The sequence below is a fragment of the Eubalaena glacialis genome, chromosome 1 (genome assembly GCF_028564815.1).
Source record: "Eubalaena glacialis isolate mEubGla1 chromosome 1, mEubGla1.1.hap2.+ XY, whole genome shotgun sequence".
NCBI classification, from domain to species: Eukaryota; Metazoa; Chordata; class Mammalia; order Artiodactyla; family Balaenidae; genus Eubalaena; species Eubalaena glacialis.
Genome location: NC_083716.1, coordinates 150,799,796 through 150,815,710, shown reverse-complemented (window position 1 = coordinate 150,815,710; position 15,915 = coordinate 150,799,796). Strand labels below are relative to the sequence as shown.

The following is a 15,915-nucleotide window of genomic DNA, read 5'->3' as shown; positions in this document are numbered from 1 at the left end:
ATAATAATTGTTTTATATAATTACTTCATATTGGAAAGTAATGAGTCAAGAAGGAATCTAATGTAAAACTTAAGAATAACAAAAACCAGAACAAGGCCTGAAGAACAAATGATAACTTAAAAATATTTTTTAAGCTTAAACGTAAGGAGAGAACAACCCAGATGGGCTGTATGTTTATTCTGCTTCAAAGGAAAGGTTTATTTCTGAAATTGTTTGTAGGAATAATAACTTCTCTCACCACAGCACTTCCACAGTTTCAGTGTTGAAGCCCCTACTTTCATGTCGTATAGAGACTTACAACTAGCAAGTTTTAAGCATTGCTGGTAGCATTTTTCTCAGGTAATTCTTTACTTACCCATCTGCCTCTGCCATTAAACAGTGACCTTCATAAGGGTCACTAAGTCCAATTCATTTCATATTATCAGTTCCTAGCACTTAATAGGTACCTAATTAATATTTGTTGAATAAGTGCATGACTACAATGAAAGGATACATTTGAGAATCATCCACCGAACCACTGTCAAAAACAAAAAAATTAATTAGAAAGTAGTATTCAAGGTTCTACTGTCTCTAGACTCTCTTCCTTTTAGCAGAGTGCTCTGCTATCTGTGGTTGAGTTCTTTTTATATTGCAGGAGCCTCTAAACAATTCAGGGCTTGAAAAGTGATTTGGGATTGGCATGTAATACTTTCTCAAAACAAAAACTGCACAGAAATGAAGAAAAAGGAAATGTGAAGAAGCCCTCGCAGGAATAGAGGAATACACTGTATTCCTCATAGGCGATGAAGGATGCCAATTCACATATTCATGAAATGTATTCAGACTTTTGACAGTACTATATTATTTTCCCTGTGCTTTAGCCTGAAGATGGAGACATTGACACGTTGGCCTACAAGGTATTCAATTAATATGTGTTTTAAGTGATTCTAGTGAAACTGCTAAGCTACTATTCCTTATATATAAACTATATATTATATGTATATAATATATATAAAAGCCTACAGGGCTTCTGTTTTTTGTTTTTGTTATTTTTACAGATAAACTAACACACTGTTGACCTCCACTCTCGCAGAGGACACAATGACATTCTTGATTCTCTTTTCAACCAAGGCAACTGCCTACATAAGAGAATTATGTGATCTTCATTTTTGTGCCAGCATGGCAATTTTTGGTTATTTCAGGTTTTCTCTAGCATATCTGATAAGTATCTATTTCATACTCTCTTAGGTAAAGGATAGGAAGAAATAGCAAATTTATCGTAAAAACTGCAACCCAGATCTATGCTCCAGAGAAACAGTTTATCAGTCAAAAAAACCTCAAATTAAAAGAAAATGATTAATTCTAATTAGTGGCTTTTCACTATTGTCCATATATTTAAAATATAAGAATCATATTTAATACTATTTCTTTAACAATTTAGACACGTTCGTTCTTCTCTTTCTTGCCCATACTCCTTTACTCTTTCCCCACCAACTTTGGAGCTTAGTTTTCATGTTGGCCTTATTTCCCCAAAAATATTTATTTGAAATTATTCAAGGACATTTATAATACATTGAAAGTATATTTTTCAGCTTGAATCTGACTAATTGTGACATAAAAACATTTGTTTTCCTTTATAAGAGCACCTGTGTGTAAACTAATTCTGACATCAGTACAGTTGTCATATGGTAAGTTTAAAAACTTTTGGGGACCAGTAAGTGTATGCTAGGCCTTTGGAAACTCCAACACTACCAAATGGAGTCTTCTACCTATTAACCAAATGTCAATAATTAATTGGAAGTTAGCTTGTGATATGTATTCTTTGCACATGTTCCTGCCAAGAACTTCTGTGTCTAATTAAGACAATAGGGATATTTGTGCTATGATAATTTCTGATAGTATTTCTATAATCCTTCAAACCACTTTTGAATGTCTTTTTTAAATTTTGTGTTTTTAAATTCTGTAACTATAAGCTTCTGTAAATAAGGGAATTTTCAGTGTAGAACAGATTATTATCCAGAGAAATGTCGATCATACAATACAGCATTTGATTTTGACAATTTTGAACATTTCTGGATCTGGGATAGCCTTGGAAAGTATTTTCAGGGCTAGATTAACCTAATTCTATTCAATTCTTTACTTCCAATTTCAGTTTAAGGAGCAAATAAATTATTCTTTGCCTGACCATCATAAAATGTTGCTTAATTTTGGCAAGTGTAGAATCTTTTAGTTGTATTAAGTTGATAAATATTTTAGCCATAAAAGTGATGCTTGCAGTCAGCTTTGGCTTTACATATTGTGACAGTGTGTCAAATTACTGCTGAAAATTTGAGTAAAATCTGTATTCAAGATAGTTTTATTTTGAATATTTTTTTATTCCTAATTTTGTTGCCATTCATCTAAGCCTCCTGCCTAGAAGTACTGCAAATTTCAAATAAATAGGAACTACTAGGGGAAAAAAGAAAGAGACTTGTTTTTAATACTAAGACCTTTTTCATGTTTTGTTTTGTTTTTCAAGTATGGAGATCTTTGTTATATTCCTTATACTTAGGGGAAAATATCACTTGATTTAAGATTATTATATTGTTGTATTATATTTCTATTTGGTGAGACAGCATAGAGAAGAAGGTATAGCCCTGGGTAAGTAAAGCCTGAGTGCAGTTCCCCTATCAGCCATGTGACTGTGGATCATTAACTTCCTGAACTGCAATTTCCAAAGTTGTGAGAATTAAATATGTTAAATGGCTGATTTGACCTACTCACTCAGTATAATATTTTTATTAGTCATTTAGTACATTTGAAAGATTACTATTAAATAAAAGGTATACTATACCCATTGCCTTCCATATTTGAACTCTGGAGTGTATTAAAAGTAGATGACAAGAATCAGATTGAATAAATAAGCGCAGGTCTGTCTTGGCTCCCAAAATGCCTCCTTCACAGTGTAACATCCCTGTCATCTTAACAAATGACTGACTTGTCATTTTAATGTCATTAGTAATGCTAAAATTTCTCCTTGAAAAGTTAAATGAAGCAACACATTTTACCTCTCAGTTAAAACAGTGTTTTTATTTTTAATAATTTTTTAATGCAATGTCCCTTAAAGATTTAAAAATCATAATTTTAATAGAAATATAGATATTTCCATGCCTGCTTCAACCTAGATCTAACCAATATTAGTTGGATTTCTTGCTACAAAGTTTTCCCTTTTTGATTTATAGAGCTTGTAAATATGAATGAAAGTTTCTTCAGGATTAATATACTTGGGATTCCAGCCACACCTCATATTTGTCTGGGTGTAAAAGTCCAATGCATTTATTTTGTACAGCATTTTCAGGGGAAAAAATCAACTTTTAAAATAAATCAAAACAATATGCATAAAGGAAATACATATTTTATGTAGTTTATCATTTTTCATGGATAAATAATACAAAATATGAATGTAGGTCTTCTTTGCTTTTCCTATATGCAGTCTCACTTTCTCTTCTTGTGTATGATTGCTGTTATATATGTATTCAAATATGCACAGAATACACACTCATTTTTACCTGAATGAATCAATGATTGCCATATTTTTCTAAACTTTAGTCATTGCTGTTATCTGACAGCTGAATAAAACTTCACTGGGCATAACTTCAAAAGAATAGATCTGATTTATCTGAAAGCATGAATTTCTGTATTGTAATATAAATACTATATTTATTGAATGAATAGGTGAAAGAAACATGGATTATGTACCTTCTGTTTTTTAACATTTCATTTTTTGACATGTTATATTTCAGCATACTATGGATTTTCTTTCTTCTATATTTTATTTTCTTCCACAGTCCTTCCAAATTACGTTAAAAGATTACTAAAATAAGAATGTCTGCTTTGTATAAATTCATGTTTTAAGATACCTTCGCAAGATGATTTATAAAATTCAAAGTTGCATAGCCATTTAGCAATCTAAGAGGACAGAATTGAAAGTTATAATGCATTCATGTATACATTCATAAATTACCTAGTACTATAGGTATAATAGTGAATAAGAAAAATGATCACTGTCCTCACTGAGCTTAAAGTCTAATGGGAGCAAAAAATATTAATAAAAAGTAACTTTGTAAAGAAACACAAGTGTAAATTTGCCACTCTAATTCATGCTATGAAGCAGAGTATATGGTGCAATAATCAGAGAGAACACAAAAGGCTTCTTGAGGGAAATGTTTGATATATTAAAAAAACAGAAGGAATTAAGCAAGTAGATTGAAAAAAAGCATTTCAGATAGGGAGCAGCGTGTACAAAAGGTATTTTGGAAATTCTTCCTTGTGATTTCTATGAATGGTTAAATTTTTTTAATAATAAAAATTATTTTATTGCAAACAATACACACATATATTGATTTTTAAATGGTATTATTTTCTGTTAGTATGAATGGTATTGCTGTTGTTATTAATAATATGCAGTTTTGTGTTTATCTGCATTTATCTACAATTTAATTTCAGCTACTTGTTCTGGACTGAATGGGGACAGATGCCATCCATTGGAAAGGCTCGTTTAGATGGCTCAGAGAAGGTTGTCCTCGTAAGCATGGGAATAGCATGGCCAAATGGCATCTCCATTGACTATGAGGTCTGTTGGATTTCTTAAGTATTAAAAGTGCATTAACTGCCAACTTGCATTAGTCTACTTTTAGTGTTCTCTTATTTTCTTTATAAAACAATCAAAAACAGCTTGTAATATTACTTTTCAATCAACCTTAGGAAAATAAATTGTATTGGTGTGATGCTCGTACAGACAAGATAGAAAGAATTGACCTTGAGACTGGCGGGAATCGTGAGATGGTGCTTTCAGGGAGCAATGTGGATATGTTTTCAGTTGCAGTCTTTGGGGCTTACATCTACTGGTCTGACAGGTAATTTATTTTTTCATAAGTATTTGAGTCTCAAAATGTTATTTTAGTGCCAATTGCTTTACCCTTGTAGGATTAGCCATTCCTTAGCAAGGTCACAGAAAGGATCTCACAAAACCATGTAATTTCCACAGAAGAGGCAGTCACTCTTGCTATTCCAGGCTCAGCCCTTTCAATGTCACAGACTAATGTTGGTTTCTTTCCCTTCTGCTGGGCCATCTGTTACCTTCAGCTTAAATAACTGGCTTGATTTGGATTAAAGATTGTTGATCACGTATGTTCAATTTCTTGGCAGAGCACATGCCAACGGGTCCATCAGAAGGGGCCACAAGAATGATGCCACAGAAACCGTAACCATGAGAACGGGCCTTGGAGTCAACCTGAAGGAGGTTAAAATCTTTAACCGAGTAAGAGAGAAAGGTCAGCACTCTTGTAATGATAAATACGTTTTATGTTATTTCTTTCTCTTATTTTTTTTGACATTTATTTATCAAACTTAAGTTAGGGATTAATTCTTATATGAGTCCAAAACCTCAAGACCCTATTTTTTTACATCTAATTTCCTACAAAAATCATATAGTAGCCTAATGAAATGAATATATAATAGTTCATGGATAGTTTTGCCTAGGACAGTGCATGTATATGGACATGTTATATACCTGGTATGGCTTCAATATAGGTTTAGACTAAGTAATATAGAAACACTTGATAAATATACATATTCAACGAAGTATACAAAGCACAATTAGGATATTAGAGAGTAAACAGCAGCCAAAATGTTTTTTTTGATTATATATATATATAATATATATATATTTTTTAATAGTCACACACTTTATTTAGAACTAACTAAATATGCCACATTACTTGGCCCAAAAGGTTGTTTTCATGTCAGATTATATTTTAATACATAAAGTGATGACGGCTCCAGAAGGTTGCTATTAGTGTGAAATAAGTCCAGAGTCATCATTTCTTTAAAATATGTGTTTTGAAACTGATATGACATGATTAGGATTTTTTTTAATATCACTTCCATTAAGATAATGTTCATTTTAAATGTCCATTAGAGTAAATTGTAATTAATTTTCTTGACATCAAAGGAAGGTATAATAATTTTGGAGAGGATGATGGATTCATAGAGGAGAATTAGTCTGATGTAGAAATCTTAATATCATGTTACATCTTCACTCAAAACTGGAGTGAAAAACTTATGCCCAATATACTTAGGAAGGTAGGCACATTGGAGCCATAAATTTCTTTGATATCTTATATACTTCATAGACACCGAGTTTAAGGTACTGCATATTTCTTTGGTAAATGCAGTTCATGTTTTGAGAGAATCAGTTACTTGTACCAAAGATTACAATATATACAACCTATTGTAATTTCAGTATCAAGTTTCAAAAGAGTTATGCACTTAACTGGATGATTAAGGGAAATTTTTTATGCTTCTCTTTGGATGGTCAGGGGAGCAGAAGAATGTGATCTTTGAAATAAAAAATCCCAGGTTTTAAACTGAAGTGATTAAAAATAGCAGTACTTTATAGTGTTTGGATTTATACTGACCAATCTAAAAATTAAGCATAAAATAACCCAGAATATTCAACATTAAATTTTTAATATTTTTCTAAGAAAAAACACAAACGTGTGTGTGTATCTTTTTTCTTCTCCCTAGGGACCAATGTTTGTGCCAAGGACAATGGGGGATGTCAGCAACTCTGTCTTTATCGAGGAAATTCCCAGAGAACTTGTGCTTGTGCCCATGGATATTTGGCAGAGGATGGAGTTACTTGCTTAAGGCATGAAGGCTATTTGCTGTATTCAGGGAGAACAATATTAAAAAGTATACATCTTTCTGATGAAACCAATTTAAATTCACCAATAAGGCCATATGAAAATCCACATTATTTCAAGAATGTCATAGCTTTGGCTTTTGACTATAATCAAAGAAGAAAAGGTACCAACCGAATCTTCTACAGTGATGCACACTTTGGAAATATACAGCTTATTAAAGATAACTGGGAAGACAGACAAGTAATTGTTGAAAGTAAGTACAACAATTTATTTTTAAACAGTTTGGTGGAAACGAGTATTATTTGGAGTAGTAGAGAAATTAGAGTGGTAATTGCATGTAGCAATTATATTTTCCTAGCGTTTATATTCAAGAATGAGTGAAACTATAGCATCCAAACCCCCAAAAGTCAAAGAAGTAATTAACTGCTAGCATGTACAGTGTGAATATTATGATTATTAGCTTCTAATCATGGAACATTCAGTATATTCCTTTATAATGTTTCTTATAAATAAGTATTAAAATTCATGGAAAATAATTTTTCAGTATAAAACTTACTAATTTTATTTTCTTCCAGTGGGTGATATTATATCTTTAAGAATATCTACCTAATTATATTCAGCGAATTTTATTTTCTCAAGTATCAGATTTTTTTGTGTGCATATATATGACAGTCTTGATGAGAAAATGTTATTAAAGAAATAATCTAATATTTTAAAAATATTTTTAATATTCTACAGGACAATACTTTTAATATTTTACAGGACTCAAACATAATATTGTGTGAATTATCTACGTATAATAATTTAGAGAAACCTCTTTCCTGTCATCCAACTTTTACAGGGACAATCTTCATATTCCTCATTCAGCATCTCTCTCTTTATCTCTATGTGATTTCCATATATTCCTCACTTTTCCAATTTCACTATACTGAGGTCAGTCTTTTTCATTACTTTTAAAATTGCAAAATAATACATAAATTATAAAATGTTCAAGTAATATGGATTTTTAACTCAAGTTTCTGCCTCATCCCTGCAACATCAATTCCATTTACTTACTCGTAAGTGACAGCTGTCATGCCTCCAGAATTTTCTTTAGGTATGTGTATCATTTGTAATTACAAAAATGTAATGATACAATATTCACCTGCTTTTTTTCACTTACAATATATCTTAAAAAGCTTTTAAGGCTATTTAAGATAAGGCTCTATCTTATTCTTTTGAAAGCCTGTATCTATCCTATACTAAGAGTAAACTAATTTATTTAACCATTTTCTCACTGACAATCATTTAGGTTGTTTTTGGTGTCTTATCACTACCTACAATGTCACAGTGAACATTTGTGCACATAAATATGTTTTTTCACACATGTGAATATTTCTTTAGCATAGAATCCTAGAAATAGAATTGCAAAATCAATCATTGTTTTATTTTATTTTTTTTAGAACTGGTCAAATTTCTCCAAAAAGACCATATCAATTTATGTTTTCATTAACTGTTTATAAAAAGATCCATTTTCCTACACTTTTGACAGTGATTTTATCATTTTTATTAGCTTATGACTAATATGTAAAAATAGTCAACTTATGTTAATATACATTTACCTGATAGCTAGTGAGATCCAGCATCTATTCATATGCTTACTCATGTGAAAAACACATCAAACTCCCTATTGTACATTGCCATCCCATGCTAAGCCTGTCACAGTTTATTTTGTTCTTTCAATATTTAATATCCTCACAATCCTTTTTGCCTATTCAAACCTGAAAGCCTTTCCAAATCAGTTCAAGTGTGTACTTTCAAGCATATACAAATACACATTCTTGTTTCTTTATTCTCTAGGTTACTATACTTGTTGATAATTTCATAACAATTTGTATATTCCAGCACATGCCATTTTGGCTTCCCTGTGTGTGTGTATATATATATGAAGATGCAACTATAACCGTACTGATCATAGAGTTGAGACATATTCGAGACTTACTGATTCTTTGGGTATGTCCCTATGAAGTTTACATTATAATTCTCTTTGGTCCTCCCTCCATTTTCCTAGACTGACACAATTCAGAGTTGGAAGTGCTTATGTTGCATCTGTAATCTATTAACTAACTTATTCATTTTCTGTGCTCCAGATTCTTTGTCAGGTACCCTGGGTATAAAGATGAATATGAGTCCATAGACCTTTAGAAGCCATAGTTTAAGAAGAAAACTATGAGTAAACAGACACTGAAATTCACTAGAATCTATAATATACTCACTCAAGGCCTAGAGAATAAATAATCTTTCTGGGGAAGCGTAGAGGATGCCACTGAGATGAGTTGAGGAAATGTAAGGGATCAATAGGAGTCTGTCTGTTGAGCCAGGTGGAGGAAGAATTTTAGACCAGTGGTCCCCAAATGTGGTTCCTAGGGTCTCCCAATACATGTTCAAGGAGTCTAAGAGATCAACATTATTTTCATAATAATACTAGATATTTGCCTTTCCACTGTGTTGACACTTGCACCAATGGTGCAAAAGCCATTGTGGCTAAATTGCTGGTACCTTAGCACTAATCAATACAGTGGCACCAAACAGTACTAGTAGTCATTGTATTTTTCACTGCCACTTAATAGCAGGAAAAAAAAAAAAAAGAGCCAGTTTCACTTAAGAATGTCCTTGAAGAAAAAGTAAAATAATTAATTTTATTAAATATTAATCCTTCAATACACATCTCTTTAATATGCTGTGTGATATTATAAAATACATATAAGGAACTTTGATGCATTCTGAAGTATAGTTGCCTGAAGGATACCATGTATTTCTGTCATTATTTGAGATTATGCTTTCTTTAAGGAATATCATTTTTTACTTAAAAGAATGAGGAACAGACAAACTATGGTTATTCAAACCTGGGTGTATGGCAGACTAAATACAATGAGTCTGTCACTCCAAGGAAAATGACCTACATTATTTATTGCAAATAATAAAAATCAAGATTTCAAGTAAAAATTAAAATTTTCAAGACTTGTATCCACCACAGTTAGCCTGATAGCTTCCCAACACTTAAAGGTTTTTCTGATGAGATGGGTAGTGATATTACTAGTGATTTGGGGTGGGGAGGTGTTGCATGCTGAAATTGTCAGCATTTGGAGGATATGCATAACTCAGGGAACCAATATTTTCCAAATGACGTGATAAAATCATGCCTGGGTAAATGATCCATTCAGAGTATAAGATAGACCAATGAATTTTAATGTAATAGAATAGGAAAAGTTCATCACTATGGTTTCTGATTCCACACTGAAGCTAACCTTTAAGTAACTACCACTTGTGTTGTTGTAGTATAAAATCATATCCAGAATTATCTGAAAAGGCTATTAAAACCCTCCTTCCTTTTCCAACTTCACTGCTGTGTGAAGCTGGATTTTCTTCACAAATTTCAACTAAAACAACACAACAGATTGTACGAAGTAGATGTGAGAATCCAGCTGTCTTCTAGTAATCCAGACAGTAAACAAATTTATAAAATGATAAAACAATGCTGTCTTCTCATTTTAAAAAAATACAGCTATTTTTGTAGATGTTATTTATATTAATATGCAGTCAATTCATTTTTGTTTTTTAAAATATATTAATACATATCAAAACAAATTTTTTAGTTTAAATTTCTAACACAATAGCTATAGACGTAACTCACATACACAAAAATTTTGCTGGAGTCTTCAATACTTTTTAAGACTGTAAAAGTCCTCAGAACAAAAAAGATTACAAACTACTCTTCTAGACTAAAGGCTCAGAAAATTTTAAGTATAAAGACATGAAAAAGCACAGGGTAGACAAGGAGTGACATATCATTTGGTATGATTAGAACATGGGTTTCATGGCATGAATGGTGTGAGATGAGGCTATCGAGTCCTAGAGAGAAGTCCAATATTGAAGGATTTGGTCTGCCAAGGTAAGAAGTACTAAAGAAAAAAAAGTTTCATTGAGATATAATGTACATACCATACAACTCATTCATTAAAAGTGTACAGTTCAATAATTTTGGGTATGCTACATTATTAGTATATTACAATATTAATAATTACATTATTAATTTTAAAAATTAGGTAAAAAATATATAAAACATAACATTTGCCATTTCAACTTTTAATTGTACAATTCAGTGACATCAATTACATTCATGATATTGTGCAGCCATCACTGTCTATTTCCAAAACTTTTAAAATAAATCTATTTATTTATTGGCTGCATTGGGTCTTCCTTGCTGCACACAGGCTTTCTCTAGTTGCAGCAAGTGGGGGCTACTCTTCATTGTGGTGCGTGGGCTTCTCATTGCAGTGGCTTCTCTTGTTGCGGAGCACGGGCTCTAGGCATGCGGGCTTCAGTAGTTGTAGCATGTGGGCTCAGCAGTTGTGGCTCACAGGCTCTAGACCGCAGGCTCAGTAGTTGTGGCACATGGGCTTAGTTGCTCTGCAGCATGTGGGATCTTCCCGGACCAGGGCTCAAACCGGTGTCCCCTGCATTGGCAGGTGGATTCTTAACCACTGTGCCACAGGGAAGTCCCTCCAAAACATTTTTCTCTCTTTAAACAGAAACCCTGTTTAAGCAATTACTCCCCATTCCCCCTCCCTGTATTCTCTGGTAATCTTTCATCTATTTTCTTTCTCTATGAATTTGGCTATTGTATATATTTCATATAAGTGGATTCATACAATATATGTTTTGTTGTGTGTGGCATAATTCACTCAGTATAATGTTTTGAAGGTTAATCCATATTGTAGCAGGTGTCAGAAGTTCATTCCCCTCTTTATGGCTGAATAATATTTTATTGTATGTATATACCACATTTTATTTATCCATTCATCTGTTTATGGACATGAGTTGTTTCTACCTTTGGTTATTGTGAAAATGGCACAGTGAACACTGAGATACTAATATTCAAGATAAGGCGTTATGATTTTCTTTAGTAGATGAAGGGAAAACAATGGAGTGTTCTAAGGTAAGTATATAATAGGACTTTTGTTTTATGAAGATAACGCTGGCTATGTTATGTTTGATGACATTTAAGAGATGCCATGGGAGGTTGTTGCTGAGTTACAGATCCTATTTATATCGTGGTAAATTAAACTGAAAACAATTTAATCAAGGTATATACATATTTCTGTTCAGTGGTTTGCCTTTTTGTTTGATTGATAGTTTCCTTCACTGTACAAAAGCTTATTAATTTGATATAGTCACATTTATTTTTACTTTTGTTGCCCTTGCCTGAAAAGAAAGATGCAAAAAAATACTGCTAAGACCAATGTCAAACAGTGTACTGCCTATGTTCATCAGGGATATTGGCCTGTAACTTTCTTTTTCTGTACTGCTTTTATCTGGTTTTTGTATCAGTAATGTTGGCTTCATAGAATGAGTTTGGAATTGTTCTTTCCTCTTCAGTTGTTTGGGATAGTTTGAGAAGGAGAGGTATTAACTCTTCTTTAAAGGTTTGGTAGAATTCACCTGTGAAGCTATCTGGTCCTACACTTTTGTTTGTTGGGAGTCTTTTGGTTTTTTGTTTATTTGCTTTTTTACTGAGTCAGTTTCATTACCAGCAATTGGTCTGCTGAGATTTTCTAAGAATTTATCCACTTCTTCTAGGTTGTTCAATTAGTTGGTGTACAATTTTTTGTAGTAATCTCTTACTATCCTTTGTATTTCTGTGGTGTCAGTTGTAAGGCTAGATTGTTTGCGATTTTTCAGTCATTAAAGTAGTTTTCAGTCATTATTTCTTCAAAAAGTTTTTCTATTCCTTTCTGTTTATCCTTCTTGAATCCCTATAATGCAAATCTTAGTTTGCATTGTATTGTTCCAGAGGTCTCTTAAACTATACTCATTTTTAAATTATTAGTTCTTCTTGCTCTTCCAATTGGGTGATTTCCACTAACCTGTCTTCCAGATTGCTGATCCTTCCCCTTATTATATTTTTTTATTTCGGTTATTGTATCCTTTGGTCCTGAGTGGTTCTTTTTTTTATATTTTCTCTTTGCAGAAGAGCTTGCTGAGTTCATTCACTTGTTTCCCAAGTTTGGTGAGCCTATTTGAGCTTTTTATCACATAAATTGCTTATCTATGTTTTATTTAGCTTCTTTTCTGAGGTTTTGTTTGTTTTTTTATTTGAAATGTATTCCTTTGTCTCCTCATTGTGCCTAAGTCTGTGTTTGTTTAGGTACTTAGAATAATCAGCTATGTCTCCTAGTCTTGAAAGAGTGGCCTTATGTAGAAAGTGTCCTCTTGGGCCCAGAGGCACAATCCCCTGTGGTCACCAGAGTCAGGTGGTCCAGGGCAGTGTGTACTTTTCCTGTGGGTGGTTGGGCTGTGACTGCTGCAGGTGCACTGGGGGTAGCCCCCCAGGCCAGCTGGCTATAACCTCTGACTCTAACTGTTGTGGGCACCCTGATAGGTGGAGCTGACTCATCCCCAAAGTGGTTGCTGCTTTGGAGGGATGCAGTTACCAGCTGAGGACACCCACAATGTGGGATGGCCCCTCAGTGCATGAGCTGCTTTGGAGGGACACCATTGTCATCCAAGGCAGCTTGCCAGGTTGGGCAGAGAAGGAGCCACTTTGGATGAACTTGCCAAAGTAGGTGAGTTGGGCAGGGCAGGTCCTTGGAAACACTGGGACAGGGTGCCCAGTGTGAGCTGGGTTGATGGATAATGACAGAAATGGTGCCTCCCAGCACTAGGTCAGCTAGGTAGAAGGAGAGTTTAAAAACATGTTGCCTTTCAGCACTTCTGTACCTGGAGAAAGTTCCAACAGATTCCTGCCACTCTGGCACATGCCCTAAAATCTCAGTTAATGAATCTCATGACCCAGGTGCTTTTCAAGCTACTGCCTCTGCACTGGAATTTGGAGTGAGTTTGTGCACGAGCTCTTCAAAAGCAGAGTCTTGGTTTCCCACAGCCCTCCAGCTCTCTTGGACATAGTCCTCACTGATTTTCAAAGATGGGGCTCTTCTTTCCAGTGCAAGTCCCCTGGGATGGGGAGCCCAATGTGATGCTTTGAACCCTTGCTCCTCAGGGAGCACCTCTGCAGCTGTGATATTCCTCCTGCTTGTGTGCCACTATACTAGTTGTGTGGGTTCTGATTAGAACACCATTCTGCTCCTCCTTCTTGTCTTGATGTAACCTTTTCTTTATATGCATAGTTGTAGAAAATCTATTCTGCTAGTGTTCAGGTTGTTCTCAGAAATAGTTGTTCCACATGTAGTTGTAGTTTTGGTGTTTCTGTGGGAGGAGATGAACTCAGGCTCTTCGTACTCTGCCATCTTAATTCAGAACCCCTTTAATATTCTATTTTGATAAATCTGGAAAAACACATTTCATTTTGATACATCTTTTACCAGTTATCAAAAGAGTAAGTTCACTGACATGTGATTAAGTATTTAAAGATAGAAGAGAGTTCTAAATACTTTTACAAATCAGATTTAGGTTTAGAGCCTTTATATATCTGAATATGGGGAAAGGACAGGATGAAGGCTCTCTCCTTTATCTTTCAATTCATGTAGAATGAATTTTTTGCTCTGAGGTATAAAAGATGAGATGAAGAGCCACTAAATACAATTAAATGTGTATTACATGCTTACAATGTGCCATAGATTAGGTAGTGGCAAATAAAGATGAAAACACCGAGGTTATCTCTGGCTTTAAAAACATAGCATGATTGATGATAATTATAAAAAATAAAAAATAAGATTCATAATTTCAAAAAAAATAAGATTTTCCTTGAATAATAAACAAACAGAACAGAAATATAATGCAGTTAGAATGACTGAAATATCAGACTTCTGAGCCCAAGAATATGGATCCTACAGAGGAACAGGAGCAAGTTTAAAGCCTGCTTGAACCAGGGACTGGGGTGAGGCTGCCACATAGGAAAATAAGGCTGAAGTAAAGCTGTGCCATCTCCTTCATATACCAATGTCCTATGTGACGTTTTTTGCCGTAGAGGCTTAGCGAATACAGAAACAATCCTGTGACCAACACTAACATCAGTCTTTTACAGGTTGATGGCTTTTCAAGTTCTCACAGGCCCCGTGGAGCAAAAATCCAAGTGAATTATGAAAGACAGGGCTGCAGCTTAAGGCCCAGGGGCCAAGTGAAGGCAACTGAACCAACAAACTACAGGGAATGAGTGCTGGAAGAGAGGTTAAAAAGTTACTTAAGGAGAGTCTGCAAATTCCACAATAGATGGATTTTAAAGAAATACAGCTAAAAAAAAAGTGCACCAACCAGCAGATGAGTGAAAACAAATAATAGAACAATTAGAAGGAGACTTTTATAACCTTTTGGGGAGTTCATCAGAGAGGAAAAGGAATACATGTTTATAAGAAGTACAAGAAATGGTGAAACCAGAGGCTAAAATTATATAAGGAAAAAATAATTAAAATGAAAACAACTAAAAATCTTAGAACTGAAAAATATGGTCAGTATAATAAAAATTAAAAAGAAATCCCAATTGATGAAGTTTATGTTGGACTAGTCCAAGTGAGAATGAACCAATGGTATGATAATTAGTGAGGAATTAATATGTAAATTACAGAAAAAAATGAGAGCAGTTGTGAAACTTGGAAGGTAAGTTGGTAGGTTCAACATGGATTATAGCTAGTAGAGGTCAACAAATGACAAAGAAGAGAGGGAAGGAAAGAAAAATATCATCCAAGAAACAATAATGGAGTTTACTACAAAAGAGGAAATAAATGGGTCCTTAAATTGAAAATGAATTCTGAGTACCAAAAAGAATCATAAAATTAAGTCAGCCATCAAAGTAAAATTTCAGAGAATCATAAAAAAAGGGAAAACCTTAAAATGCTACCAGAAGGAATAGAGAGATTATCTACAGAGGAACAACAATTGAATTTAAGCAGGCTTCTCATCAGCAGCATTAGAAATATGTTCACACTCTTAAGGAAATATATAATCCTATAACTGACTAAACTATTATTCAAAATGAAGGGAAATAAAGATTGTTCCAGACATACAAAATCAGTAACAGTACATCGACATATTCTCACTAAAAAACAAACAAAAAAACCTTAAAATAATGGCTTCAAACTTGACCGTAATACACATTAAGTAGTAAAATTTGTGTTTTACATTAAGGTCAAATGGTTTCCCTACATTCAATAACCAGTTAAAACATGTAATTAAGCAAAACTTCTCTTAAACTGGAAATAAAAACAAAGGATGCACAAGATTGTAATAGAGAAAATTATAAAATATTAGTGGACAT

At 33.6% G+C, this 15,915-nt stretch overlaps 1 protein-coding gene across 1 annotated transcript in view; it reads left to right on the top strand.

Annotated features, from left to right (window-relative positions):
- The window catches only part of LRP1B (LDL receptor related protein 1B), a gene marked incomplete at its 5' end in the record, with an annotated part of 1,521,642 nt that overhangs the window by 1,035,570 nt on the left and 470,157 nt on the right, over positions 1-15,915 (top strand). The window contains 4 exons of the mRNA XM_061199746.1: positions 4,465-4,591; positions 4,723-4,874; positions 5,167-5,291; positions 6,547-6,918. Of these exons, the coding sequence (XP_061055729.1) occupies positions 4,465-4,591; positions 4,723-4,874; positions 5,167-5,291; positions 6,547-6,918 (776 nt within the window). The remainder of the gene's footprint in view (positions 1-4,464; positions 4,592-4,722; positions 4,875-5,166; positions 5,292-6,546; positions 6,919-15,915) is intronic.